At 35.8% G+C, this 26,202-nt stretch overlaps 1 protein-coding gene across 1 annotated transcript in view; it reads right to left on the bottom strand.

Annotated features, from left to right (window-relative positions):
* Window positions 1–24,563, bottom strand: part of ADK (adenosine kinase) — a 154,429-nt gene extending 129,866 nt beyond the window's left edge. Inside the window, exons 1-2 of the mRNA XM_010014982.1 lie at window positions 24,310–24,563; window positions 18,763–18,871 (exon numbers count right to left, since the gene is read on the bottom strand). Coding sequence (XP_010013284.1) covers window positions 18,763–18,871; window positions 24,310–24,563 — 363 coding nt within the window. The remainder of the gene's footprint in view (window positions 1–18,762; window positions 18,872–24,309) is intronic.
* Window positions 24,564–26,202: the final 1,639 nt, after the last annotated feature.

Here is a 26,202-nt window from a genome sequence, read left to right as displayed (position 1 = left end):
AACTAACCTTACAAATCCTAAGTGATCTGCACAACAGCCCAAAGTTAAGGATGCCCCATCCCTGGAAGTGTTCAAGGCAACATTGGATGGGGCTTTGTGCAACCTGGTTTGGTGGAAGGAATTAGATGATCTTTCAGGTCCCTTCCAACCCAAACCATTCTGTGATTCTGTGAGTATTTACTGTTGTGAAAACATGGAATGATTTGTAAGGTTGATTTTATATCTTCACTGAGCAAAGCTACAGGCAATTGCCAGGGTTAGGTGTAGGAGGGCAACACTGTTCTTTTCAGGTTATTACTGACTCTTTGCAAATTCAAATATTGGGTAAGAAATTGCAAACAATATTGATTTTACTTTTTTCCATGTTGGATTTTCAACAAAATTTGATCTATCTAGATACCACTTACAAACCAGCAACTGTATTTCTCGAAGCATACAGTCTTTCTTCACCTTGCCCTCCTCTTCACCAACAGCACCAAACCAGACACACAGACTCAGGCCTCAAGACAGGTATTATTCTCACATGCTGTCAATTGTTTCATTCCTTTTGTTTTTACCCTCCCAAAGTCTAGATGATTGATTTTTTGTTTCCTTATGTCTTTTAATCTACAATTCTCCATCACTAGAATATTTGCACAATTCTATCCTAGGTATTCCACAGCCATTCAAACGAGTAAAGAAAGGTTTTCTATTTTAATATAAAGGGCTCAAAACTAGGAAACAAAATGTGACTCCCTCAAGGTTTACCTACTTGAGAAAAACTCATTACTCAGCATCTACAAAAACCAAAAAAAAACCAAAGAAGGATTCTATACTAAGTTTAGGAAAGAATTCTGAATAAATTACAATCCTCATCTGAAATACAGCGTTTGGCTTTTGGGAGCCAGAAGCAGGAGTGGCTCTTGGGAGTCATGATGGCAGGCAAACCCAGTGTACAAAAAGAGAGTAAGAAAACCTGGACCATGAATTTAAAGTTAGGATGCCACAATAATGTGAAAACTAAATATAACTCACACAAATTACTAAGAGAAAACAGAAATCTATGCACACATGGTGCATTTGGGCTTGTTCACACTGGAAAATAAACATACAGTAAAATAGATTATAACACAGTATGTACTCCATGGTAACTTCTGGAAAGACTATACTTGGAGCTTATCCATGTTTTTAGTAGGAAAGTACATCTTGCAGCACCTTCAGAGTTGTGTGCATTCATGTAATAGAGCATCTACCATGCTATAAATTCACTCTCTTACTATTTTGAGTTTCTGCAGGCAAGCCTTAGGGCTCTAAAGCCTTTGCACACATTAGCCTACTCCACTTCAAAAGTTAGATGCATTTCCTCACAACCTACCCACACTAATGAGATCCATATGCGGTCAGCCTGGCATTCTACATTCACATCATTGCTCACTCCATGTCAAGCACCTAATATGAACGCAACTTTTTTAGAACAAACAGCTAGCTTCTAGCATCAGGAAGGACACAGAGAACAATTACTCAGTGTCTCTCAGACTACAGGGGCTAAAGGACATAAAATAAAACTACCAGGCAGCAAGCTCAAAACAAACAAATATTATTTCACACATACACTACTGAAGTGAATGACTTAATTATCCAGGATTACACAAATGCATAAGTTGAAAAAACTATCATCTACATTTATTTGGGAAAACCTCATAAACCTCAAGAACTTGAGCAACATGCTACCAGTCGTACCCAAAAAAACCTTAAATTGCAGATTACTGAGAGTCTTTAGTGCACAAATCCTTATATCATGGCCATGATCTCCTACTCTTCTCTTAGAACTTGTTTTACTCTATCAACACGCTCTCTCTCTCATTTTGTCCCACAGTTGTATCTGTCATCTATATTTGTTTTATTCTGGTAAAAAAAAAAAAAAAAAAAAAAAGAAAATTAACAGTATCTAAATCCCAGGTTTGTATATGTTTAAATATCTAATAAGAGTGACATAAGAGGAAGGGGGAAAAAAAAGGTTTATTTAATCAACATCATTGATTTAAAGCAAATAGAGGGTATGAGGTTAATTCTTGGGTTTAAACTTAAAAGGAAAATCAATGACAATAACTTCGTCCAATGCATGCCTGAACAGCCATATTAAACAACCTCCCTATAACTTTGGAGAGCACCTTAAACTATCAAGATCAATCAAAGCACAAAGTACTCCTAAACACAGCATTGCCCTTAAGTAGCTCAACTCCCATCCAGCGAAAACCAGCTGTCAACACTCCTGCTACGTCACAGCTGGAGCAGTATGGCCAGCTCCAAAAGCAGACCTACCCAACTGCTTCTAAGCCAGTCATAAACAGCCACAAATGCATGCAACATCAGCTTTGAAAGTGATAATAAATGTTGTGCATTTCATAGCAAGCTAAGTAGTTTTCTTCATTCCTCTCATGTACACCACTTCTTGGGAGAATTCACTTCAATCCACAGGAATTTCCCTAAATCTAAATCTGTTATGACAAAGCAGCAACTTGAAAGTGTGCTTAATTTTGCACTTGACTTGCTAGTATCTGAAAATTTATTTTCTGAAATTAAATTACCTTTTCTGCCTTTTTTTTTTTTTAAGATCAGCTTGCTGAAGTTAAATGACAAGCTTTTTATTAAGGGAGGAAAGAGCTGTAACATTTATATTAAAAATCCAAATACTTGTTACGAACATAAGACACGGTTTTTAACAAAATTTAAACAAAATTTTAATTAGTAAGCATAGAGTATAATCAACATAACACATCAAATATTTGGGTGGTCTTGTGAGCATATAATTTCTATAAAAATCTGTGAGGTATATAATAAAAATATGAGAAAAAATGGTGAAAAATTGCACTTAGATTTACTACTAGATTTGAACCACCAACCATACACACTCACATTAGTGCAAGGCAAATCAACCACTGCTAGTCTGGGGCTCTTAATAGCCAACAGTCACTGAACTTCAACCACATATGTCTGGAGAAAATGATTTGTTTACTTTATTGTGCTTAACCAATGCTAACCTTTCTGGAAAACCACACTGTAAACCAAATGGCATATCTCACATCCTAAGAAAGTATCTTAAACATGTTGAATAAAAATACGAGCAGCATTACCTACAGTGTACTAAACTCCTCTATAACATGCTCTTTGCCCCCTCTCATTTAATTTCCTTCCCTATTGTGAAAAAAAAGTCACACCTCTTATGTAAGACAACAGCTGCAGATTGTACTGTTAGTGCTTTTCAGGTGATTTATGAGGTCCATGACTCAGTTTTAAAAGCCCATGTGACTGTGGGCTACCAAATTATGAAGCTCATCAGCTGGAAAGATTCTGAGAGTGGCAAGATGAATTTTACACCAAAGCAACAGAAATCTTCCATGTGGCACAAGCAGACTAAACTGTAAAATAAAAGACAAAGTATAGGTAACATTCTCATGGAGAAGCTTGAGGTCTAGGGATATTTAAAAAAATCATTCACTGGTGACTAAACCAAATGCTTTTTGCAGTATAAGTCCTCTGCTTCCATACACCTGAAATCCAGGATTTTATTGCCAACGTGGCAGTAATCTTTATTATGCAGCGAGATACAGAGAACAAAGATGACAGAAGAATGAAATCCAATTTTTCTGGCCCATTATTACCAAAACAGCAGAGAGTATTTTGAGGCTGAAGGATCTGTATTGAAACATTATGCCAAACAAGACTATACAAAATAAAACAAAGACAGATCAACCACATGTGTGTCCTTTCACAATGCATTTTAGGGGGGAAAAAAAATTATATCAGACATTACAATCTAAGAGCTTTTAGAAAATAAACAAACTGTGGAGTTCAATATAAAAAACAGCATCCTAAGAAATTGTAGGAAAGCTATTTTCTCATCACAGGTTTTGGTAATGAAAAAACTTTGGGGCAATTACAAAGTAAAATGAGTCATTAATAATAATCCTTAACATCTGGGTAGAACTGGGTGGTTTATTGTAATATATTCTCAAACATTTGTGGCAATAAACACTACTGACATGGAAGATGAACCCACAACGTTTCGTAAGATTTCTAAAACTTTTTATTAATTTAAAAAAAGAGAGTTTAATTTGAGAACTGTTTTTATGCTTGCTCTAAAACTTCTTTTTTGTCCTTTTTAATGCAATTGTTACCTCCTCCTAATTTGTACAGGTCTTATTTTCAAAACATCATCCATTTCAGGGCAATCATCATTTCTGAGTATTGCTAGGCAAACTTATCAGTAAAGGCAAGCAGAACTCCAAAGCAAGTATTACTCAGGTAGAATTTAAAGCTAACATACTTTTTAGAAACATCCATATTTAGCCAGAGCTCTTCAACTTGAAGGGGCTATAAACACTTTCTAGATTTAGCCCAAAAATCTGTACAGGATTGTCTGTAAGATTTTGCCTAATTCATAACACGAATTTTTGGTTTATTGATTTCATAGATAAGTATTTCATAGACAAGTATTTCATCTTACTTCAATTAAAATAATTAAGGCATATACCTAAAACATGAGTAAAAACAATGTAGCTGATATTCTTTTTATTTAGCTGTGGTCTACTGTTGCCCTTCTAGCATAGATGAGTCACTCTGCAACACTGATTTTTTGCTAGTGGCCATATCGACAAGACCAAGGTTCTTATTATCTCAAACCCCCTTTTCTCATTGTACTAAAATCCATAAATTTATTTCTGTTGGAAATTTTGAATTGTCAAAACCAAGAACACACATATGCTACCTAAAGGGCACATAGACAACATAATTTTAAGACTTTGGGTGGTTTGTTTTTCTTGTTTTATGAGTTTTCCAGCTACCAGTGGAAGCAGCTTCCATGAGTTCCAAATAAAGCTACATATTTCCTATTATTTCAAAATTAAAGCCTACGTACTGTTAAAATTATAAAAATTGAAAACTTAGCTGAATTGTAACAACAGGACAATACAGTGTTGTAACACTGATGCAATATTAAGTAGTATCTATTTAAAAGAAAATGTAGATGACTACTTTTAGCATTACAATATATATGGTACTAATAAGAATGAAAAGGCAAGATAATGACTGAAGTTAGATTTTTGGAAAAAAGGTCTTACTGGCTTACTAACAATACCGCTCCTTATTGTTAGGAGGAGGAGCAAATTACTTTCCAAACCCCAGCTCATCATGCATCAGTTGTATATGCACAAATACATTTATGTTATGAGTAGAAAGGAGGAAGCAAATAGCAAAGATTGCTACTTTGTAATCTAACTGTGCTGAAATGAAGAGAATGGGGGGAAACGTGGCAGTGCTCTTCCTTCCTGACAATATGTCACTCAGCACCAAAATATCCTGTACTCTGTCATATGGTATGAATTATTCTCCCAAATAGAGAAACAAGGTAATGATGACTTGGACTCCAGGTTAAATATATATTGACTGTGATTCAGTTATGGCTTTTTAGCTATTATAGCCATTTATAGCCTTCAGCTTAGAAAATGGAATTTATGCCCAGGGTAGCATGCGAGGTGTTGCCTTCTACACATGAAAGTCTAAATCCACCCTTGATTTTTCTACTTACTTACATATTATTACATTGTCAGAATTAAAAAAAAATGTCTTCAGGGCAGATACTAACTGTTCAATCTCCTTCTAGGCAGTAATACAGGCTTAAAGACAATTGTGGCTTAGCAAAACCTACTTTCAAATCTAAAACCAATAGCTTGAACAACGTGGAAAACACAATAAATGCTCTGCCATGGTTCACAAATGTGTGAGCTGTACTTTGTTATATTAATATTACCACAACTTTTCTGAAAATAAAACATTAAAGTATGTGTATTCTTTCTATGCAAACGAGTAACAGACACAATGATATAACATGCCCAGGAGCATTTTTTCCTAACATCTAAATATTTATACTTTTCTTTTTCACCTCTAATACTTTTGTCTCACTTTTCATTATTGTTCACATCTTTCTTCTCTCACTAGGCCAAAAATCAAGAATGAGAGGTGCAAGCCATCAATCTTTGAACTATAGATCTGCAACAGTAAATTAGCATCTCAAAGTTCCTCCTTGTCCAGTACTGCATCCCAACAGCAGCCACAAGTGGATGTCTAGACAAGAGCAAAACAAGAGAAGCACATACAATACTCTTTCAACTGCCAACTATTTTCATCTTGGAGGATTTCCTACAGATATCTGCAGCTGCAGACTCAAGTACTCTTCTGATACTCTTCCCTGTCAGGTCAGTGGTAACATGACTTAGTGATATGAAATTAGCAGATGCCATCAGATTACCTTATTCTAAGCTAGCCTCTAGAGTTCTATCAGTCTCAGGTTCCCCAGTTAAATGATTTCTGCATATCATTCTATAATGCTTTTGCTGCTGTACCCCTATACTCCAATCTAAGCTATCACTGCATCAGCAGAGCAGCCAGTAATCACTTATTTTAAAAACAAAACTGAAATTAACTTTTCTTACAGATGAGATCAGTTCAACCTAGTGCTAAATAAGAAAACAAAAACCAAATCAAAAAGAAAAAAAAAAACCCAAATCCCCAAAACTATTGTAGCAAACAGCTATCTCTCTAAAAAGACAGCAGCATACTTTCTGTAAAAGAGGATATTTGGTTAGGAAGCATGACCGAAGTTTAATATAAAATTGCTGTGTGAGATGGACTGAATAAAGCAGAGAATGTGTCTCCAATTACATAGTTTTTAAATACCCTTTTCTGATACTGATCTACTAAATGATAATATTGAATGTTTCTGTTGTTCCTTTTACCAATGTACAACACTTGGTACCAACTCTGCAATTGGACAGATTACTATGTGTACATTTTTGCTCAAAAGAAAAGAAAGGTGACACCTGCTTTTAATTCTACTAACATAATTTTATCATCATACTGATAAAACTAAGAACTTATTACATTCACATTCTGAAGGTTTGGAGGCTTTGTAATAGAAAGAAGTTCAATGCTTTCAAAGTAATTAGAATCTGATGATTTTATTTAACACATTTACTGTACAAATGCTCAAACATTTGATCCTGCTGCAAATCAAACCTCACAGTATTCCATACAGGAGGCTATTCAAAAAATTTTAACATTTGCTCTTCCCCTTCCATGAACTACATTTTACACTTCTGCTGCCACTGCGAAATGTATTAAAGGCAGGTCACATGATCTCCCTCATGTCAACAAATGATGGCTCAATTAGGCAGATAAGAATCTACAGCCCTCAGCAGAAACTCTCTCCAGCCCATTCTCAGCAGTATAAAGAAGCACTTAGGGACAGCAGTAGTTCTGGGAAATGAATACTTGCTATCCTTTATATACACACTCATAGAAAATTTCTCTTTTTCTTCAAAGAAAATTGGATCCTTCATGTTGTTGGAAATTTTCAATCACTTCTAGTTTGTGAATTTTCTTCTACATTCAGCTATAGTTCATGATTAAAATCAATAAAATGGGGAGGAATTTTAATCTTAGCACATTGCTCTGCTATTCTAAATCGTCTCTTGGAAATAAGATCTCTTAATAAGCAAATGAATAAAAACTGTTAAGTTTTGACTTCAGTCCTCAAAGGACAAGGGAAATTCATATTTAAAGATGAAATTAATTCTTACCTTACTTTGCTGTGATCAAGTGCCTTAAGAACTCCATATACAAGGTGTGCCAATGATAGCAAGCCCAGCTATAAATGCCAATATTCTCTTGGGTGCCCTCAATGGATGATAAGGTTGTTTCTGCTTACTTCCAATTACTCACACCATTTTCCATGCCCACTACCTGACATTCTTGTGCTGAATTTCTTAATTTTAACCCTATTGTGAAGAGAAATCTGTTAAAAATACTGTGGTCTCTTACTTCAGGTTATGCAGAGAGAGTAAGACAGAATATTCAGTACCTCCTTTCTTTATACCTTTTTTTCCATTTGTCTCATTCTTTAAGATTTTATGACTCTTCATAATGCTTAGCCTTTACTTTTCACAAAACACCTCAATGTTGTTCAGCACCAATTATATTCCATATGGTCTTAAAAAGACATGTTCAGAGGCATATGTTGAGGCATATTTCATGCTAAATACTGTTAACTGCTGTTCCCCACCATTTTCAAATCTGCAGGAAAGTATTGTTATATTGCATCTGGCAAGACTATAGTTAGCAAAAAACTATTAGAAGCAGTGGCATTCTGCAAAACAACTTCAGTAACTTCAGCATAAAAACGAACGTCAAGGGCTAAACATCATTAGCCACACAACAGAAATCTTGTGAGTTAGAAAGGGTTTTGCAATATCTATAGACTTATAAGGTCTGAGTATGCTGATGTTAATGGTGAATAGTATGGCCAGGTATTTATCAATTATTTTGCCCAAGTAGCCACATTATTTAGAAACATGAAAAAACCCACATTGTCCTTAATCAACATAGTCCTGCCAATAAAAACTTCAGTGCAAGTATGATTAGTCTGAGAAGGTGAAAGCATTTCTGCTAGTATAGCTCTTATAAACTGTTTCCACATTAGGGTTCTTATGCCAGAGAGAAGTGTAAATCCTCAGGAGGGTTTTCCATAGCAGCTGCATCAGCAAAATCCTTCTACTATCGACAAAAATCTAAGTGCCCTTAGCTTTTGTTTAAGTCAAACCTTTGCAAGGATTAGCACTGGAGTTTTTATTTTGTTCATATTGTTAAAATGACATCAGTAGTCAGCCCTACCTGATACCATGATGGTCTGGATAGGTCTTAGAAAGGAACAGTGTCTACCTCTGTTTCTCCATCTTAGGAATTTCTTCTAAAAAAGCACTCATTACTTATTCAAAGAATGTAATACTTCCTTAAGTATTCTATCCTTAATTAAAGGAAGAAGAAAAGAAAAAAGGAGGATCTTTCTTTTGGCCAAACCAGACAGTCTGAAGCATATTTACCAAGCAGGTGACCCACTGCACTGCTGATTTGAGCATTAGCCCTTTAAGGCACAGTTCTAATTCTTTAAAAAGAAACTCAGCAAACACCATAAAGATCTCAACTAAAGCAGATGTTGCCTAAGAAAGCAGAAGTCTTTTCCTGTGTTGCGCCAAGGTCAATCTAAGATGTGACTTACGCCCATAGTCTCTTTCAAATGAACATCCAGAGCCTGTTTTTGGGATTAGTCAATTCCTGCTTCATATAAACCTGGTAACATACAGAGCTCGTTGGACTGTGCTCTTCTACTTCCTAAAGGGCCAAAGAATCTACCACAAAATTGTAAAAAGCCCCATCTGCAAGGCATACTGTGCACACATATAGTACGTTATCATCACTAAAAATCTGTGCAGAAGCATTTTTGAAAAATACTTTTTTACCCTAAGTACACAATTGCTAAGCACAATGTAGCACGCAAATTTCCTGGATGTATTTCTAGGATAATGATTAGCTATGCTGTAAAAATATTTTTCTTTTTTAAATGATAGTTATTACTTGCAGAATCAAAAAGTAGCTGTCAGGTTCCTATCCTGCTTGCAACCTCTGCTATTTCAAAACACCTATAGTCTATAGTGTAGGTCAGTGGCATTCAGTACAGTTCAGTCTTTGAGCTAAGAAGAAGATTATACATATATTGTACTATGTATATATATTTTAACATTCTATAATTTCAGTGCAAAAATTACTGTCTTTAAAACAACAGTGTTTAATTCAAACTCTGGACTTGACGATCTTAAAGGTCTTTTCCAACCTAAAAGATTCTATGATTCTAAATCATTAATCATAACTTTCTGCAAGGGGAAAAAAAAAAGTTTGTGCACTGTCCCCATCACACATGCAAACAATAATTGAAACTACAATTTCAACTTATTATTAGACCAAGTAATGGGCTACCATAAATAGCTTAACTCAGCTCCCAGGTTACGCATATGCACATAGTTTTTGCTATTCAAAAATTAATCTTCTTCATGTAAAACAGAGCACAATTGCTATAGTATTTGTATGCATTTTTTTAATGTAGCAGTTGATGATAGAAACAAAGAATACATATGCCAGAGCTATGCAAACTATGACATTGCCATGTATTAATGAGATCAACTCCTTCAGAAAAAGGTGGAACCCTAAATTTCAATCAACTGTACGCAGAGTGGTGACTACCAATTTAATATAAATTTTGGTAGTCAGAATCCACAATAAGCAAGTTACCTCAAATTAGAAAAAAAATCACAAATTTCAACTGAAATTTGCAAATTTCAAGTTTCAGACATCAGTCTTAAATTAATGATTCTTTTTAAATCTCATCAGAGAAGTATTGAAACAAAAAATAATTCAAGATGGAACCAACAGCATTTCAGTCAGAGCTTCTAACTCCTCGAGTTGCTGCTGCTTTAGTTCTGAGATTTTGCTCTAAAAAGTTGACATGGTAACAGACAAAATTCTTGTGCTCTCATAAAGACAGCATCTAATACAAACTGACATGCAAGGGGACCTGCAGTAAAAATTTCCCTCACTCCTTAAGAGTATGAAGGCTTGCCTTTTTAATTTACATCTAAATGGTGTGTTAAGTCTGCCCCGACTTTACATATCATTTGAGACCCACTGTCCCTAAAGGTAGAGGCATCTGGGACAGAGGTCTCTGCAGTGGTCTGCGGGCAGCACAGCAGGTCCCTGGCCCTGGTGAATGCCTCTTCTCAGACTGCTACAAAGCCTGATTCAACCTTTGCAGACAAGTAGCTCACAACCAAGAGACTTATTTAGTATTTCACCAGATTTACAAATTCTACCAATGAAATAAAAGCATGCCCTTTACCTCCTCCCCCTTTCCCTCCCTCCCCTCCCCCCGTCAAGAAAGCAATATACTTTTAAAAGTGTAATGCAATCACAACCATTATGTCAATGAAAATTACTTGCTAGGTTTATCTCTGTAGGTATCTGTCAAATGCAAAGCACACACATCTTTGGAGTAATAATGATGTTGTATCATTTTAATTACAAACACTTTGAAAAAAATCCCTAAAGTGTACCAATTGGGGTGGTCTGAATTAACAGTAGGCTGATAGCCCAAGGGTAGCAAAAATAGATTGAGCTACCAAATTTCATAGTAGTTATAGCAGCTGTTTTGTTGCCTCAGGGAACCTGGGTATTTAACAAAGCAGACAGCTTGGCATTGGCATCTGATTAGTAATGTGGGTATTGTTGGACAGAATACGTGCAGTTCTATTGTTTCACCGTTTGATTACGAATTTGGAGAGCTATGGCACCACTTACCTTTTAGAGTTAGCTTCTGTATGTTCACTTATAGGTACTGTAAAAGGATATTTTTTCACTTATCACTGGCTGCAAGTAGGGAATATTGTCTTGAACATGATCGATGAAACATGACGGGATTTAAATGTCAGGGTCATTTGCCTCCCCATTTCTGTGCCAAAATTTTGTTGAATTGACTGCGTAAGTTTTTCTAATTGGGGAGAAAAGTGAATAAGGTGAAAGCCTGTTCTTCCCTTAGCACAGGCTACAAATTATTTGGAATTTTAAATCATTTTAAAACATCATTTATTCCAGCTTAACATTACAAGAGAAAATTTCTCTTCACAAAAGAAGTCTCAGAGGGAAAATCCAGCTGTTGGGGTTTCTGGGAGAGGGGATTGATTTTTATTTTTCTAATCCTGCAGTAGCCTGACAGTTTGGATAACCACTGGGGGTAAGAGAATCTTCCATTCAAACCCAATCTGCTTAATGGTAAAAATCTTAGTTAACATGCTTTATCTAAAAAGGCTTGATCTTGGGGAATAACCTTAGCACAAACAACAATATTACTCTAAGGTTTGCGTTTGAACTTCATACAGCCCAAAAGACCCCCCACGTGGCTCTTCTCTCTTTCATTCTTTAAGTATACATCACAAATTATTGGTGCTTGTTGGCAGAGTTCAAATCACTGAACTCATTGCAAATAGTCTACTTCAGCTAGAAGTACATTCTTTTACTCTATCAAATCCATCTGAGGTAATAAGACTTGATGTTTTATTCAACAGAGCTGAGGAAAATTGTTGCACAATAGGTTAATTCAAAATGGCAGCATAGAAAATGCATCTGTCAGTGGGGATCAAATTACAGGGCAAGCTCCTCTCAATGCTTAGAAAAACAAGTCTGCAGTTCTACAGATTATGTGCATGTGTGTGTTTAAAGGGGTGGGAAAGGAGCTAAATATCTGAGCTAACCTCCAATTAAAGTCAATCATAAAAACAGCCAATTTAATGAGTACGGATTTCTTTGGGTAATTATAACACCAACCACTTTTTTTCTCCCTCTCTTTTAAATCTGTAATTCTGCCTTCTTGTTATTGCTTGCTTTGTCATTAATCGCCTCGGGAACTTGATTTCCTAGCAACAGACTCTGCCACCAAACATTTGGCTCCTGTTCAACATTTTCTTTGTGAAAAATGGCACTGCTATTGCTGCCTGGCTGTTGCAGCTAGACTGGCTGTGTAAGTGCTCTAATAATGCATTCTTCTAAAAAACACCCAAAAATCACATGATAAAAGGAGCGATGACTGAGCTTCACTAATTACTGTGCTGAAGAAGTCTATCTGCAATTTAAAGGCTACTGGGGCAGGAGGAGAGTGACAAGAAAGAAAAAGTACATTCTTCATATAAATAAATGTAATAAATAACAGAGAGGTGAACATTTAGGAATAAATATTTTTATGATGTTAGACAGATTCACACTGATTTTCTATTATGGGAAAAAGAAGTACAATCTTTCTTGAAAGCTGATGATGTATTTTTCTGCATAAAGTACAAAGCATTCATCCTCAAAGAATGACATCCTGAGAATCAAACTTCACAAAAAATGAGAAAAAAAGTTTCTAATTCACTTTTTCGTATAAATCACTCGAGAAAACACTGGCAAAATTGTCTGTGCATGAGAACTTACACCTGAAATGGTAGCATAATGCATACCACATCCTAAAGACATCACAGAATGACATAACACGTGCTGGTGGCAGGTTAGACAAAGCTCTTTTCTGCATGTTGATGAAAGAAATGAAGCTGTGAAATTCTGTATTTATGAGAGTGTTTTTCCTATATTTGTTCTGGAAGCCAGTAAATGGCTGATTTGCTTCCTGGTTAGATACAGAGCCTATCATGTCTCCACAACAAATGCATCACACTTCAGCTTCACCTTCCCAAAAATACAGTCCCTCAAGATGGTGGGTTTCGGGAAGGCGATGTTATCCCAGGCCAGCAAAAAAGGCCACAATTAACTGTTGCTAGCCAAAGCTGCTTCTTTATGATTAAGACATTCAGAATGGTGTTTTCCTGGCCATAAAACCTATTCATTATTGTGAGAAATAGTTCTGCATGTCAAATGGCATACATACTGATGCCAGAGCACTATGGCAGAAGTTATCAATGGAAAAAAAAGCTATTGTGGAGTTATTCAAACAAATGTCTTTTCTTAGGGGATATTTTGATTCCTGCCAGTGTCTACATCTCTCACTTCCGATGATGCATACACAGACAAAAGAAAAAAAAGAAAAACTATCACAATCCATTGTAAATTATCGTACTTATCATACCAGTAAATTACAATAAAAATGCCTTCATTGAATATGCTTCTGAAAGGAGGAGACAGCACAAAAGAAATTTCATTTATACTTACATTGTTATAATAATCAGCATTTTTTCTCAAGTAGAATAGCCAAACCCCATGTAAAATACTGTAGAATGTTATTTAAGCTTTGCCATACATTGCTGACATCAAGCTTATGTTTTGACACTCATGCTGAAACCAGATAATTCCGCCATCAAGCCCACTACACCACCACAGTATCTCTCTGCTTAGACAAGCACTTAGGCACTAGAAGAAAATAAATATAAAAATACCACAGTATTTGTTGAAACGTACCAGGGTGGTTGGAGCTTTAGAAACTTTTCCTACTGCAGATAGGTGTTACACTGCATTCATTATGACGTGCTGCAACGCACTTCCTACTTGAAACTCAGCCTAAGACCAGAATACCTGGTCTTGATCAGAACCGCCATTAACATCAAAATAAACTACACTTGCCGTTAACTGTGTAAACACAAGAGATGCCGAAGGTGGTGAATCTTAAGTTAACTGTGGGATAAAAAATCTGAGCAGTATTAGAAAATTTGATACCTTTATACTTAATGTGGTACAACTGAAGGGCATCACCATTGAGAAATTTTTATTGTTTGCTACATGGAAGTAGGAGAAGGGAACGGTTTAAACTTTTACAGATTGTGAAATAACAACAGCCCATGCAAACCTGAGTGAAAGCTTTATCTCTTCTGAATAGGAGGTTGTATGGCAATACTGAAAGTGAACAAGCCAAAATTCAGCTGCACATAAATAAGTCTTAGTGCTACCTAAAAGCTTCATTGCTTCTCTACTCTCTACCTACAACAGGTAGCACAGGAGCTGAAGTGTTCAGGCACTGTAAATTCAAATAGCAAAGACGAGAGATCAAAACGTACAAAGTATGGTGTAAAAATGTTCCCACTTTTCTTTAATGGACACAGGTAAGCATGAGCATCAGCAATGCCGTACCTATATGAAATGGCTAAGCAAGGAGTCCATGTAAATGCTAACGAGAAAAGCTTGGAAAGACATTACTTATAATACCAGCATTTTAAGCACAATAACTATATCCTCAAAATACAAATTCAAATACAGTCCCTAAACAACAACCTACTATTTTCCTTTGTACACAAAAGAGACAATCACGTTATTCAAGGAAAATCTTGGTTTTGGGGAGCTACTGATCCATTCTAAGCTAAGACTCAAGTTACTACAGACTTCGTACCTAACTGCAGTCAATACTGCCATTTCATATACTTAATAATGGAAAGAATCCAGAAAAAAAACCAAGAAAACCAAGAAAACCTGAAGCATGGAAGGAACTTTCAAGAACACATTTATTACTTCAGCACAAGATAATATTAGCATTAAATGAGAGTGTTTCAGCCATCTAATGCCTCCAACTGCAAACATTAAATGAATGCAGGGGTTGGACTGAAGAACAAATTGAGTAAAGCTAAATTGGCAGAAGTAAAGATGGCTAACTGCAACAAGAGAGAACACACATCTGGGAAGCACCACACTTGTGCCAATAGTGTTCAAATATAGGCAGAAAGTTAAAATTCAGCTGTCTGTATGAGTAAGTGGTATCAGTTTTCACAAAGTTAAGATTTCACAAGGTTAAGAGCAGCTTTTAATGAAAGAAAGCATTTTCTTTTCCATTTTCCATTTTCTTCCCGTTATGAAAGGACAAGTGTAAAATTCCTTACTCACACACAGTTAACATAGAGGTGGTCATTGGAGTCAAATGGCAACTAAAATTCTCCTTAGACTTTTTCTGCTCTCTTAAGCAGATTATGTTTTTAATCAAAAATATTTACAATAAAAAAATAACTTTATACCCCAGGCTTTTGTAAGATATGAAAATTAACAGCTATATACTGCAAGTTGCATTAAAAATGTTGAAATGTTTGTGTGCAGTGTCAAAGAAAATGAGTACCAGCAACTTCCACATATTCCAGCTGGTGTTAAAGATATTGATGATCTTAAAAAACAAATCCCTAAACCACAACAAGAAAACCCCACAACCTAGTAGAATTTAACTTAGAGATGGCTACGTAAATACAGTACTATCAGCAGTTTATTAAATGCCTCTGAAAATAAGGCAAACAAGGTGCGTAGATGTGGAATTTGTACATCACACAAGTTTGTAAGATCTCGATATGTAAGAATTCTAAACTGCAAGTCCTAACAGAAAGCATAAATTCACAGAAAGAAAAAAAAATTTAACATCTTTTCATGTTAGGTTGTGTCCCATCCACAAATTCAGAAACAGAATTACAATGTTTAGTCTTACCGTAAGTCTCAACTTACTCTGAAATAAGGAAAATGTCTGAGGAAGAGACATTTTCTAGCCCCAGTAGGAACCAAATAAAATTCCTCACAGTGAATTCTAATCAGACACCACAGCACAGCTAGCTGATCCACAGTGAAATGAATATGACAGACTGGAAGATATGATGTCAATGGTAGAAATTACTGCAAGTATATGAATTATATCTGAGGAAGGGAAAGAAATTGCATAGAGTTTGACAGCACATGTAATCTATCTTAAATGATACAAAGTAGAGTAATTTTAAAGGATTAAAATACACCTTTAAAGTTTACCATCTTTGAGAAAGCTGGGGCAGCCTCTATATTTCGCTTCTATCTGTGATTTACAGGGTCCTATTCTTTGCTAGTCTTTCTCCAATTTGTCTGCTGGATCTGATTACCAGATGGCTAAAATAAATGTATTGTGTTCATTCATGGTAACAGAAGTTGTCTTTAAGGGCTCTGTCACGGCTTCACTATCTTTTCCTTTGTACCTACTCCCTCCTCTGTGAATTGATTAGATTTCAGAGCTAAGTTTCATCTGAGGGCCATTCTGTTCAATGCTGCATTGAAAAGCATATTATCTGTTCTAGGAAGCACATACAGATGACCAAAGGATATCACAGACCTATCCTAAAGCAACAACTGCCCTGCTCTGCCAAGAAAATAGATTGATCTACAATCTCAGGACACGGATTTCCAGAGTAAGTATCTGTCACTTACATACATTCTAATGCAATCCAAGAAATAGGCTGACAGTTGGATAGAAAGAAGGAAATGAAAAGCAACATATGCACAGTGCAAAGCCAAGGAAGGTAACAAGACTAAAGTGAAGACAGACATCAGTAGACAACAACTCAGAGAGCTACCCTGTACCTCACAAATGGAAATTGTTCACTACATGGTTTTATTTAATTTGGTAAACTGCCACAAACTTACAAGTAAAGAAGCTAAATGAAAGAAAAGGGTATGAATGCATTGTAGCATGAGAAGCATGCATGGTTCTACACATTGTCTCCTTTTCTTAAGGAGTTACATGTGCCACCTGTAATCTTAAAAGATAACAGTCCTAGAAATCTCTTAGATGAACTCATCCTTGAGTGGTTTTGCTAAAGGTGTGAACCAGGCTTTTTACCTAACAGATCTACTGCTGCAGTCAGATGTTTCCCTAATCTGAATTCCACTTTGAAAATGTCTAATACAATTTATTAGCACGTCAGTGTTATTTTTTAATCATTAACTTATGAACATCTTGGGGTTTATTTTCAGTTTAGTGCAATAGTTCTCTGTCTCTTAGTCAAAGCTTGGATGTCATAGAACTGGCACCTGAAGAACAGCTTTTAATATATATGAAAATCAGTGTAGTGAATCACCTAGTCAAAATTTAAGTGATCAAACTGACTGAACACAGAAGAGTGGATTCAGAGCTGAAATAAGATGAAGGCCATATCTTAAAAAACCCCAAGCTGTTTTTCATGTCATGTAACATTCCCCATTTATCCTGGAGCATCTCCTTTAAGTTTCATTTATCTAAATGCATCAGATTATACCTTCATTGGTAATTACATATAAGCATGGCAAGATAAAAAAAGCAACAAAACGAAACACAAACAAACGAAAAACCCCCAAACCAACAAACGACCAACTTAGTAGTGCAGTATAGCTTTTGATAACATCTGTCATTCCTCTTTATTTAAACTATACTCCTAGCCTTTCAGTATTTTTTTACCCAATAGCATTAATTCCTAAGCACGATATCTGGAACAGACTGAGGTATAATTATCAGGAAATAAAAAACTCAGAACACTTGAAAAACAGAAATAAAAAGTGAGTAGACAATCCACCTATGTATTTTTTCAACTGCAGCACAAATATACGGTCAGAGCAGTGGCATGTATTTTCTTTGTATACTGAGAAGGTTGTAAGTATTTTTTGACAGTTATAAAGGGGCAGTCTTGGCCATACACAAGAATCAATAACAACCATGTAAAGCCTACAGCAGTGCACACTAACAGGCTGTAGGAGACATTAACACTAGCTAAAAGAAAAAACTGTATTTTCAATGAACTTGTTCCTCCCGGATAATCAATTTTTTACACTTCTTACCAGCTGTTCCCACATAACTCAGGTAGTGGAATGGAAGCAGCTGTCACACAGAATCCATATATTACATGCATGATATGAGGTTTTAATCTGTCATAGATGTTTGCTAATTTTGATCAGTCATATCAACTTGAGAACAAGATGAAAACAAATTCACCACTTCTGTTTAGGCAAGATGGAATCTGCACAAATACACTAATCTGGCTTGATTCATTCTGGATAGCAAAAAAAAGAATACTAATTGTGAATCTGCTAATGCCCCATCCTCAAACCCCCTTTATTCCAAAAGTAAGATTTCATCATTAAAATCAGTTTGCCCCACCGCCCACATTCAAAAGATTTGTCACAATCATTGTTTCTGAAATATTGAGTTATAAGGTGCCATAGTAATTACTATGGAATAAATAGCAATTAAGATTGTTCACACAAATAAGCTCAAACTGTTTGCAGTGAATAATTATGCTAATAGTGTTTTTCTACATAATTTGTGCATCCTTCACAACAATTTACTAGAAAATGTGAAATGTAAATTTGATGCACTACTACAAAAGCTCTGAAAATATGTTCAGTTCTTATGATTTTTCCCACTAATTTAAGAAAGCACACAAACACTTCCACACTTGTACATTTATATTCGAAGAACTCAAACTAGACTGAAATTGAAGCAGTCACGTTCTTTCACTGTATTTCTAGAAAATCATCCTAAACCATATGCAACAGGCATTCACGTTGCTTAAACCTCACAACATTTAACAGAAATTTTAGCAATTTGAAAGAAGCTGAACTTACTGCTATATAATAAACTTTGGCCTTTTCCACCAACTTCCAGTTCTTCTCCAAATCAAGATGCTTTTCCTTCTTATAGCAATTAGCAGCAGCAAGGTTAGCTACAAGAGACCTGAAAGTGATTAAAAACCAGGCATTAGATCCTCTTTAACTAACACTACTGCAAATTTCTCACAAATTTCTCAAAGATAATCAAAGAGCTTAAGGAACACAGAAACAGTTAACAAAGAGCACCATAAATCACATATACTTTATTTGATTTTTTAACATTTAAATATCTTAAGTCACATTCTAAATACTATTTAAACTATATTTTAAATAGTGTATTTTAAATCCAGCTGAATACTTTATGAAAACTATCACTATTAGACTGTTCATGTGCCTTCATTTGCTTAGAATCAACCTTTGCTGCATTTTGTGATCAACTCCCTCTGTACGGTATAGCATTTGCAGATTTTCATTAAAACTCATCCAGTAACTAACACCTAAAGGAAAGTAGCTACTCCAGGTTATCTTCTCAAAACTATTTTTCCTTCACTAGAACCCAGACATTGATGGGCATGTTTGTCTTTCCTTTATATATACTTTTTAATTCTATTTTATAGTTACATTATTTAAAAGGCGGTTTGTTTGGGTTTCCACCCTGGCCCCCATTAGGTTCATATTTTCCTTTAGCAAATGAAAAAGGGTCCCATTACCACTTTTAGATGATGAACTGTTTAAAAAAAACATTTGGCTTAGCTGTGTATTACTGGAAAACTACCAAAGTCTCATTTGTACTTCATTCTTACCTAACAAGTTATAACGCAAGCCATGGGACAAAATTTCCGCAACTTCTACTAGCAAGAAAAAAGGTACTTGTATTCAGTTTGTTACATGTAAGATACATTCTATCTTAAATTCTCCTCTTCAGCCATTCTATTCATCCTTATGAAACACATGAAAGCTATAGACGCACTCCTAAAACCAGGTCATAAAAAGATCGTTACGCACTAGCTCTCCACTCTGGCTACGATGACCCAATCCTTCTGTGCACTTTTATTATGATAAAGTTTAAAAACATCCAATATTTAGTGAAGGGGATTTGGGAAACAGACATTTCCATACTTGCATAGAGACTTTTAAAGTTAATTTTCAAGATTTAATAGTCATAGGATACACCTTTAACATTAATGCATCACTGTTTCATGATATTTAAGTATATTAGCCAGATAAATAATGTGTAATTACACATACAACATATAACTATTGAAAACTTTGCCTTCTCCAATGTGTATGCAACTGATGTTGTACGTATCGCCTTTTTCCACATAAATGCTATTACAATCCAGTGCATCAGAGCAAATTGCTAATCTATTTCTAACAAGTTATGCTTCTGCCTCCAGACTGCGTACCATGTACAGGTGTTAGGAGCAAAGTAAACTAGAAATTCTTGACATTTATTCCACCTCAAACCAGCAGCTTTCCACTATTACCATTTTTTTGTCCTATTCAATAAAAAAACCCAAACAAAGCCCAACAGAATCCCTTATGAAGACAGCAACCAAGTCTCCCTTTAAACTTCCTGAAGCACTCATCACTGACAATCCCTGTAAGTTAAACAGATCAATTATATTAAATGAAAAAGTTAGACAAACTTTTTCTGAGTATATCAAAATACATAGCACAGTTCTGTCATTGCAACCCAGAAATATACTTGGGGCTCATTTCTTTAAATCTAAAGTGTAAAGGCAATGAAAACTAATGTGAATTTTGAAAATCAAATAAATTTTAAAATTATAAACAAGTAGACCAAGTCCTTCAAAGCAGTACAAGTAATAGGGCAATAAGTTTCAGTCTTGATGAATATTATCATCCACTAGTGAACTAAGTAAATCCAAGAAAGACATGTGCATAACTGTGGTAATCCTCTGTAAACCAAATTTAAAAAGCAAATTAAATCTTTAAGTTTTGGCAAACCCTAAATATCCATCAAGGACCTACCTGGAAAATTCTTGTCTGCCTACTTTTGTTGCTAAGTGAAAAGCAATTATGTTTCAGAAAACTAAGCAAAGACTTTCTATGTTTCCTTTCACTTACCACATGCCCCTGAAACTTTAAACCTAGCTCTCTGTGGCTACATACAACTATAGAGATGCTCTGCACATGATGTGTAATAAAAGATTGTTACACTGAAGACAAAGCACCAGGATTTTCCAAGTTAAAACTGTAACTCTGACAGCACTAAGTTCAACATGTGGGCCACAGAAAAGGTAGATGTTTTTTCAATGAAATACTGTAATTGGAGACAGCCAGAGTGCTTCAAATCAAACAGCTTAATGCAGACTCTGTGCATGTGGGTATTTCTGAGCAGAACACACAACTCAGAGTCACAGATTATGACGAAGTGTGGGTACTACTTTAGAGTTTAATCATGTGTTAGGATTTTCTTGAAAAGCTCTGAGAAAACAAAGCATGTTAGTATTGCTAAGCTAGAGAATTCAGAGTGGTAATCACAAATTAGCTCAGAACCCTCTCCTCTAAAAAGCTAGACAGACTTAGCAGAAAAAAGGGCATTGAAACATGAACATACACAGCCACTTACTGGGAATACCAGAGAGCTATTAGTCAGCTCCTCCAAAAGAGACAAGAAAGCTGAATTACCCGAAGAAGGAAGTTAGAATGTACCTCAGTTGGGCCAAGACCGTCATCAATAAATAGTTATGAACTGGGGCCAAGTTGAAGTGATTCTTACAAACACAGAAAATTCTGAAAACCAAGAAACAATCAGAAGGTAATTAAAGATGGAGAACAAACTTGCTCTCACTAGAAGAGGGAGGGTTGCACAATAAAGTCTTTAGTAGCAACCCCTGTCCATATTTTTCTGTCTTCTGAGGGAAATAAGCCTCTTGTACTCCCTGCACATTCTCAAGACTGCTCTGAACCAGTGATTGTGACGAAGCTATTGTCCCTAGTATTTGAGCAAACATTTGATATGCTGCTTAATAAGTTAAAGAAGTACTTGCAGACATTTTTATGAATAAATTTACCTAAACTTTTAAATTCCATTGAGATGTACAGCAAAAGACACATTTTTCCTGAATTCATGATGTATGTCTATTGACAGTCTTGACTTCAGTTTCCTGTCATGTCATCTAGGAAATGGTGATTGCTACAGAATGCATACACAGACACTGTGTGACTAAAGACAGAGAATCACAGAGCAGAAACATCTTTACTGCTTGTCTTGTCTTTGAAAAACTGAATATGGATGCTGGAGATGAAGGGGGAACTATGTAGACATAATTAATGTCAAAACTCCAGATAAAGATGAATGAACTCCCTTCCCCCACTGAGTATGTACATTAATTTCTGAGAGTAAGACATTATGTATGACATTAAATTGGAAGGGACAGGTTGATAAGCTGGAGGACATAGCTGTCTGTCTTCAGTGGATCTTCAACAGCCTGGAGAATTGGGCTGGCAGAAGACTTGAAGGCAAATGCAAAGTCATGTAACTAGGATGGAGTAAGTCCAATGCAACAATGTAGGCTGAATGTTGACAGGATACAGCTTTGCAGAAAAGGACCTGGGGAGGTGCTGGTGCGCCAGGCTTGGAACGCAAGTCAGCAGTGCACACAGGGAAGGTTAATCACATTCTAGTCTATATGAGCAAGCATGTAGCCAGCAGGACAAAAGAAGTCTATATTCAGAACAGAAAAAAAAAGTCTGTTCTGGTCTTCAGACCTCATCTGGAGTTCCATGTCTAGTTTTGAGCTTTCCATTACAAGGAAGACACTGACATAATGCAGTGAGTCCAGCAGTGGGCCATTAAGATTATTAGGGGGCTGAAACACCTAACAAATGAAGAAGGGCTTCACTGAGCCTTAAGAAGAGGGATCTAAGAGGAGGCTTTCCTGCTCTGTTCGAATATCTAATGAAAGTTTACAGAGAAAATGAAGCCAGACCATTCTTGGACACAAGAAGGAGCAGCACAAGCTGGAAGAAGGAAAATTGCAACTGGGTATCATCAGAAAAATTTCTCCCATGAAGACTGGTCAAACACTGGAACAGGTTTGCCCAGAGAGGTTGTGCAACCTCCATCCTTGGATATTCAAAACCTGGCTAGACATGGCTCTGAAAAACCTGATCTAACTTCGAAGTTGGTCCTGCTTTCTGCAGGATTCTGGACCAGATGTCCACTCTTAGTAAAATTTTCAAGGGTTCTACATGTTATACGGAAAATTCTCCTCCTCAGGCTCTCGGTTCAGCTCATGTTGCCACCTACTGCCTTTTCTAATTCTACCAAAATCATTTGCCAACTTCCTGGGAAGTTTGGTGTGGATTTTAATTATGGAACTTCTATCGTACCTTGTTAAATTCTACTAACTCCTGATACTGCTTTGGAAGAGAAAGAGCAGTTCCTCAGGATCAACGGCACTGAAAGCCACAGAGGGAAACCAAAGAGGATAATAGCAGATATTTTGCTCTCATTCAGAGCCAAAAAGAAATCATTCTTTACAGTAACTGATACCATTTTCATTACAGTTTCAGTGTCTAGTATCAGAAAATTTAGATATTGGCAGAAATCAGGCAGGGTTGGTGTGTGCTGGGAAGATCTCAAGATTATGGCAGACCTGACTGGCTGCTTTTGAAACCTTTGAAAAATTGTCAGGAGGTAATCAGAAATGCAGTAGTACGTAAGTTCAAGTGTTGTGGGTGGAGGGAGAAAGAAAAAAGCAAAGGGCCATGCTCAAGATAAATGCCTATTGTCTTTACTATCTCTTCCTGAAATTCTTGTTTTTATTGATTTTATTACAATACCAAAAATAAATAACTCTATTAGTTATGGAATATTACTTATATTACTTATGGAATGCTCTAAAACCATACACAATACCACAAAGACCATTGTTAATCATCTACAAACACAAAAAAGGTTTAACAGAGTTCTGGAGAAGTGATTTTTGTATATAGGAAAGACTACCTTAAAAAAATAGCACCTGAAAACATTCAGAAGAAATTGTTAAGATGTAGACACACAAAATTACAGTTATTAGATGAACTGCAACAGGGAAAAAAAATAAAATAAAAGAAGCTTTTTTCTTCTTCTTGTATAAAATCAAATTAACACTTTCAATCAGGCTATATGCTGACATCTATCCTCTTTAAACACATTATCACCTGAAGTATAGTCCTCATTTGCCAATCAAGTACATGCTTCACATGCCAATCAGCTTTCACATAGGCTGCATAAGCATACCTGTTAACCAAATTTGGTCTCCCACATTTTTTTCTCTCCAGAGCAACTGGAAGCTATAAAGTTCAGAAAGAAGTAGTATATTATTATCTCACATTTTTCTGCCATAATGCAATTGCTGTTCTCTAAAAGTACTAATAATGCCCAGGCCAAAACTATGAGCCAGGCAGTCCTGTGTTATCTCAAACTGTGCTAATATTTTATTTATCATTCAAATTACAACTTTTCAAGGTCAAATATTTCAATCAAAGGAGGCTCCGCACACTATGCTGAGTCCATTTATATTCTGGAAAATATCAAAGGCCCCTGACCTGTTATCACTAGTGATGCAGGCAGCACAGGTTCCTGTTGGTTCTTCACTCTGCTCATAGTAATGGGCATCCACATGAGCTTCCTCAGCCTTCTTCTTTAAGATCTCTCCGAATTTATCTTTGCCAATGCACCCAAAGAAAGTTGCAGCTTTGTAAGGGCTCTGGATCATCCACTGTAGATTGACAGAAAACAAAACAGAACAAACAGCCCCAAACCACAAAGTTAGTACACCTGGTATATTATTTTTTGTCATTTTTTTCTCTTCAGTAGTCAGATTTAATTCTGTGCTTATAGAGCACTGTGACATACAGAACGCTTCTATGCCTAAAGTAAAAAAATCTGGTACATCAAGGGAGGGAGGGTCAGCAAGGGATAAAAAAGTTACCCTTAATGATCCCACTCAGTGTTTGATACCTAATACAAAACTTAAATACATGTATTTCACTCTCAAATAAAGGAGATTAGTATGTTTTTACACGGCATTTCAAAATAAGTTCCCCTGCTCAAAGGAGATGCCGCTACACTTACATTTAATCAAGCAATTTAACTTTAAAGAAAATGTGTAGAAAAGACAATATAAACAAAAGAAACCACCCCTCAAAAAAAAAAAACCACCTACATCACAAACAAAAAAAACTCCTAAACCCCCAGAGAGATAGCATATAAGGAAAACAATACGTTTGAGAAACCTAAGAAGAAACATTGTGCAACATTCACAACATATATAAAAACTAAACGGTACTGAAAATAACCATTTGTGTCTAACATTTAATTATATGCGAAAAAGGAAATGCTCTCCATTTACATTGTTAAACCAGGCATGAAAATACCGATCTCCAACTTTATTAAGAGCAGTTCTGTCACTTGAATTGTACAGTGTTGCTAAGGTGCCAGGTTATTTCAAAAAGCTCCTCTTTTATTAATACAAAATATGTATCATTTAACTGTAAATGTAACTCCATTTTGTACTAAGTTAAAAACCAGCATTTAGCAGCAATATAAAATCAAGAGCAAACTAAAGAAATTAATGTGAAGAAACAGTCATAGGCCCTACTCTGCTGGTGGCGAGTCAACCAACTGAAGTCATTATAATTCACTCTAATTACAGTCAGAAAGCTTATCCGCTCAATCTATAGTATGAATTAGAGGCTGCAACAATTTACTGCTATACTAAAACCCTACTTATAATTGTTTCCTAATCAAGATTTACATAAACGATAATGTCTCCATTACAAAGCAGCATTAGTGGTAGCTGTGGGTTGTAGAAAGGTCAAGTAACTGAGTTGCAAATACATGCTTAGTCACATCTTTATTACTCCCAGGCTCCAGAGAAGGAAACCAAAATATCAAAAAAGCCCCAAACAAACAAAGCAGAAACCCCAAGCTTTAGTCATGTAGAAGTCTTCATTAATAAAGCAAAGGTCAACAAAAGTTGCAAGTCCTCTTTCCTACAGCAACTTAATATATATGAATTTCAATTTAATATATATGAATTTTAAGGACGGAAAAAAAGGTTGTGTCATCAGAGGGTGGCAGCATTCAATCTCTCATTCATGAAATGCACACTACATGTGCTGTGCTAATCTATTCCATATCACTCTAAATTAATATAAATTAGGCAAGCCCCTAACGTGAAAATTATCTATGATATCTTTGTATTTTACATACATTTGCACATACATAATACATATTTTCACAGTGTTAATTTAGGATATCTCAGGAACAGTAATCTTCTATATTCAGGGGTATAGTTAACTAGAACAGACCATTTAACAAGATTGAAGATGTTATGACCTACTGTAAGCAAATATGAATCAATTTCCACACCTATAAGAACAGAAGTACCTGAAACCTTGTGTCCCGTGTTGAAAAGCATGCCTTACTTTCATAAA

This window comes from Nestor notabilis, unplaced genomic scaffold (genome assembly GCF_000696875.1).
Source record: "Nestor notabilis isolate BGI_N333 unplaced genomic scaffold, ASM69687v1 scaffold5980, whole genome shotgun sequence".
NCBI lineage: Eukaryota > Metazoa > Chordata > Aves > Psittaciformes > Psittacidae > Nestor > Nestor notabilis.
This window is presented reverse-complemented; position numbering and strand designations above follow the sequence as displayed.